Source organism: Solanum lycopersicum, chromosome 3 (genome assembly GCF_036512215.1).
Source record: "Solanum lycopersicum chromosome 3, SLM_r2.1".
NCBI lineage: Eukaryota > Viridiplantae > Streptophyta > Magnoliopsida > Solanales > Solanaceae > Solanum > Solanum lycopersicum.
In genome coordinates this window covers 48,420,610-48,426,187 of record NC_090802.1, presented here as the reverse complement: position 1 = coordinate 48,426,187, position 5,578 = coordinate 48,420,610, and the positions used below count along the sequence as shown (strand labels likewise).

Genomic DNA, 5,578 nt, shown 5'->3' with positions numbered 1-5,578 from the left:
GGCGTGAAAATAGGAACAAATTTTTTGATCTGAAAGGATTGTAAATAATGTATCTAGAAAAGTTTGAACCTAATCTTATGTTTTATCTTAAGAAATATATTAGTTAGTGCTTCAAATTAATTGGCTTCCAGTAAAGAGAAATATATTAGTAAGTTTTATTTACGATTAAATACTAAAACTTTGGTACTAAATTAGTTCTTGATATTTCTCTCATTTTATACATCTTTATTTAGATTAGAAGTATTACGTATCTTACAACTACTCCTCCCGTATTAGTACAGAGTCTTCTAAAAAAACCTTAAATTCATATGTTTATTAAGGATGGCATTTGACCTGCCAAATCTTTGATTATTGTGTGTTTCAATTAATATTATTGGAAGAACTTACATTTGAGAAAGTCGGATTGAAATAAATTAACAGAAAAGGGGTTAAAGGTACCTTGTAAAATGATTGGTAATAAAGTAGAGATAAACACAATAAATTAAATGGCAATGATAGAAAAAACATTTTATTTTATATCAACTGGCATTAACATAGAGTAACAATTGAATCTATAAAATTTTAAGTGCCACATATAACGGCCATGTATTTATTCTAAATATCGTTACTTAATTCCATATAGGACACCGGATATGTTGTTGTTATAATAGTATCAAGTGGACGAGGACAAGTAATTTATATAATTATATTATATCACATGAAAGTGAAATAGACGTTGAGCAAGTTCCATGCCATAACTTTGTATATTCACCTCCTTCACCATCACAGCATTTGCACTCCAAACCAATCGTTGAAAACATCTTCAAATAATCACCTATATATATTTAATAATATGAAATAAAAAATAATCATTATTACAGTGTAAATTAATTCCAAGACAAAAGAAAATCAATTAATGTTGCCAAAGAAAAATTAAAATAACGAGTGCTAACTTTTAAGATGTTGAAGAAATACATGGTTAGCTTCAAGACTTGAAGTGGTCATTATCATTACAAGTACAAGAAGAACAAAGAACATAAAATGTTTTGAAATGCCCATCATGAAGAGATGTGGTTAAGAGAGAATTACAAATTGATACTAAATTATGCTGTTATTTATATTCACTAGTACTAGTATACGTATCCATGCAATATATGAAGGGCTAATATTAAAATATTGGGTTAAGGGCTAATATTAAAATATTGGGTTACTAGAAGGAAACAAAATAGTAAGAGCGTGCATTGCGAGTTTAATCCTAGGCTTAAGTCATATGCGGCTCCCTAAAGTTGTCTGCATAATTCATTTAAACACCACAATTAAGGTTTGTACCTATTAAACACTTTAATTATTCAAAACTGTGTCTATTGAGCACAAAATACTGACGTGACTAAATAAGTGTGTCTCACAGCGTAGTAACGCGTGAATATATTCCTAATCTATTTAAAAATAAACTTTACTCTTTTTTTTATCCTAATCAGCATTAATTAATACAACTCAAAGTATTTTTTTATTTAAAATAATATTTTTGACCAAAAAGAAAGCAACCACACCCATCCCCACCCCTGTAGGCTGTACCAATTGTCTTCTTCTTCACCCCATTTCTGCACTCTGTTTTTTTTTTCTTTCATTTTTATTTTTCACTCTTCATAAATTGAATTTGTTAAAAGAACTTGCAACAAGAAACAAATGGGACATCAAAACTATTGTAGCAATATTTGTTCTCTTTATTGATTTTGAAATAATTTATCAAAATAATTTATCTACGTATTTTTTCCATAAAGAATCTTAACAATCACTCCATTAATATATTATACTTCATAATTTATTTCACTATTTGCATTAGACTTGATTTCAAAAAGATTAATCTTTTCAAAGGAATAGCTAATGAGAAGTAATTGATGATGATGAAGAAGAAGATAAGGCAAATGATTAGGTTGACGAACTTGGAGGAGGGGGTGGGGGAGATTTTCTTTTTTCTTCTTTTTGTTGTTGCCGGAGGAATGGAATTTGTTGTTGGAATCATAACAATGGCTGGTGAAGGGAAGAAGAAGAAAGGTGGGTGGGTGGGTTTGTGTGGGAATGGGTGTTTTCTTTTTTCTCCTTTTTGATAAATAATTTTTAGGATTATTAATGATTGGAGTTTTTATTTTCATTTTTAAAAAACATAATCAAATATTCATTAGATGGGGCCCATGTGCCACATACTGCAATTTTATTGGATACTTTTTAAAAATAGTGTGCGTGAGTTACACACACAACATTTTAAAAGTTTATTATTATTTTGTATTTAATAGGTACATATTCGTTAATATTAGAGTGTCTAATAGTTAGTAGCCTTAGTTGAGGTGTTTAAGTGAATTATGAGGACAACTTTAGGAAGCCGCAGATGACTTAAGCCTTAGTCCTATTAATATGCACAAGTGGGGCAACATCATTAGACTAATCAACTTCCAATCTTAGAATTTGCACATACATACATCTCTTTACGTGAAAGAAGGATTAAAAACAACATACATATACATACATACACATGAGTGGCGCATAAGCTAACATGCAAATTATGCGATGCATGATGGTTCATGTTGAATGCAAAATATATATATATATATATTGTGCAAATTGGATAGAAGTAAATTTACTTTCTTATACAAAAATATGGCTTAATACAAAGTTAGTCTCGTGGACTTGTTAGGATATTTTATCGGAATAATGAAATTAAGTCATGTTCTAATTAATTGAATACCTCAAGTTTTTATAGAATATTCTAATTAGACATTTTCCATTCAAGTATATTTAGAAGAAAAAAAGTGTGTTTGAATTCACTAAGTTAATCATATAAAATAAGTCATCTTCTTTAATTATTTATATATTTATATAAATTTTGAGTAAGTTTAATTTGCAGGTCAAAAAATTGACATGCGAGCAGGTCGACTCAATAAGATTGTGGGCCTAAAGAGAAATTTAGAGAGGGATCCTAATATATATATATATATATATATATATATATATATATATATATATATATATATATATATATATATACTTTTTAGTTTTTAAAAGGGAAAAGGCACAAGTACCCCCCGTCTTATTACCCTTCTGATTTTTTTTTTTTTGTAATTTTACACACCTTTTGTCTTACGTGGCATACTCTGTGACTCCACGCAATCGAGGTGCGTGAAAAATATTTGAATGTCACGTAAGCCAAAAAGGTGCATAAAATTACAAAAAGAAATAGTTAGGGGGGTAACAAGACCTTAGAATAGTTAAGGTTTCTCTTTGGGATTTCGGTCATAGTCTAGGGGGGTTCTTGTGCATTTTCCCTTTTTAAATGTGAAGTCATTAGTTATTGTTTTATAATCAACTCGTTTTAATAATTCCTTTTCAATTGATAATACAATTAATTCATTCAATCTCTCTTGGGACATTATCAATCTTAAATACAATTTTAGTTTCCAAAAACTTCTTTCAGCTGAGGTAACGGTTACATGAACGTTTAATATTATATTATAAGCAATATGTGTATTTGAAAAATAATCGGGTTTGATTGAGTATTTTATTAGGTCATTATCTTCTACTTGTATTACTTCTTAACACTTTTAATTCAAAAAATAAATCTAAATCATCAATATCAGAATAATATTATGTGTTAAAGAAAGTTCAAGACAATATTCTTTTTTGGGAAAATGCATAAGTACCCTCCCAACCTATGTCCGAAATCTCAGACTTATACTATACAAAGTACCTATTTTCCCTTGATCTTATTTTATAAATAATTTTCTAGCCCTTTCGGCCTACGTGACACTAACTTGAAAAAAAATGTCAACATGCGCTGAGCCCACATGATAGTGTCACTTAGGCCGAAAAGGGATAGAAAATTATTTATATAATAAGTTCAGGGGTAATAGATCCTTAGTATAATATAAGTAGTCTATGAGATTTCGAGCATAGGGTAGGGGGTACTTGTACATTTTCCCAAAAATTAAAAAAATCTCATTATCTAGTGATCTCAATTTACCACTAAATAAGAAACAAAAGATATTTTCATATACTTCAACTGGTTGAAATCTAATTCAAGGGACTTTGTGATTTCGTTGTCACTATTTTCATCAAATTGTTTCCATCTCGTGTGCAATTTTCTTAGTAGAAATCATAGCACTCATAGTAGATATAATTTTGTTTTAAAAAATAACAATTACAAGTACTTTTTTGTTTAAAAAGAATAGGGCTCCAAGCGATGACTTTAGTGGTGTCTGGACTAAAGACGCCCTGCGTGCGAGCCGATTCAAGATGAGATCTTTCGAACAATTAATCCACATAAACAAACAAGAAGAATGAGTCAAATCCGAAAGATTGAGTTGAGCAAATCACTGATGAAAATTAAAGGATAAGAAAATCATCTTCATCGAAGAAGAGAAAACACAAAATATTATTTATGCTAATCAGAAATGATACATGACATGATCGATCTGATTATAAATTAAGCCACAATAACAGAAGAACACAGTATTACATACTGCCACCAAACACATAGGTACATAACATAGTAACATATCGTGTAGTCTTCATGGCAGTGTGTAAGCTGCAATTAAAACACGAGAAGATGAAGATTAATTAGTATATATATATATATTGGAGATGTGAAAAAATAATATAATTTTATTAGAATTAAGAACATACGTCCACACTTATAGCCAACGGGACGATTGGCTAGGTTACAACGCTTGGGGATGGTTATCGCAACTTCAGGATTAGCTCCAGAGCTTTTAGCAGTATTTGAGAGCATAACAGCACAGAGACATTTCGGGTTGTGTCCCAATTTCTGTATTTGTAAACAACAACTCCTTGATACGGATGCATTCTCATCCGATGCTGCTTCTGCGCAAGGAATCAATTTCATGGCTTCCATATCTGGAGAATTTCTCCCGCATTCACCGGCTCCATCAGCTCCAGCAATGGCCAGTAGCACAACAAATCCTACAACACACAACAAGTAGTTCATTCCTGCAAATAATTTTTGTTTTGTTATTGCCCTTCCCATGGTCAAAATTTATATTGAACATGTTGTTAAGATAATGTTGACACGTGAAATTCCACAAAATACTATAGTGGATGAGCCATTAAAGCATACTCTATTTTTATATTTATAATGATGTTGGTGTCTTGTCAAAAGCAAATTAATTCATTTATCAACATTATTGCCATCATTTGAGATGCTTTAAGAGGTGTTCACATTGGGAAAACATGACACTTAGAAATAATTTCAATTAATATAATACAACTCAAATGCTTACTCCATTAACATATAAAAATATTGTAATTAAGTTATAATAGGAACAAGGTTCATCAAATTTTGCAATGGAATTTTAGTTCAATATACATCCTTGATCCTTGAACCAATCTGTTGTTTAAGATCTTTTGTATGCAGACACTTGATAGTGTATAAGAATAATATTAAATGGACTGTATCAGTTATGCTTGCATTTTTTATACATAAATTATTTTAAGGAAAATTTACGCAGATAAGCAAATCTATACTATTTAATTACTCATCATAGCTATAGTTTGCTATAATTACCAATCGCGACTAACATTATATTTT

The 5,578-nt window shown here is 30.0% G+C and overlaps 1 protein-coding gene and 1 long non-coding RNA gene across 2 annotated transcripts; both read right to left on the bottom strand.

The window, feature by feature from the left end:
* Positions 1-481: 481 nt before the first annotated feature.
* LOC138347760 (uncharacterized) lies at positions 482-1,068 on the bottom strand. The gene is made up of 2 exons (XR_011220290.1): positions 933-1,068; positions 482-814 (listed from the first exon to the last, which is right to left on the bottom strand). It is a non-coding gene; the product is annotated as an uncharacterized lncRNA (long non-coding RNA).
* A 3,258-nt stretch (positions 1,069-4,326) lies between these two features.
* On the bottom strand, positions 4,327-5,000 carry XSP10 (xylem sap protein 10 kDa). The gene is made up of 2 exons (NM_001319160.1): positions 4,657-5,000; positions 4,327-4,558 (listed from the first exon to the last, which is right to left on the bottom strand). Exons 1-2 carry the CDS (start codon positions 4,976-4,978, stop codon positions 4,542-4,544), a joined length of 339 nt encoding a protein of 112 aa, NP_001306089.1. The 5' UTR covers positions 4,979-5,000; the 3' UTR covers positions 4,327-4,541.
* Positions 5,001-5,578: the final 578 nt, after the last annotated feature.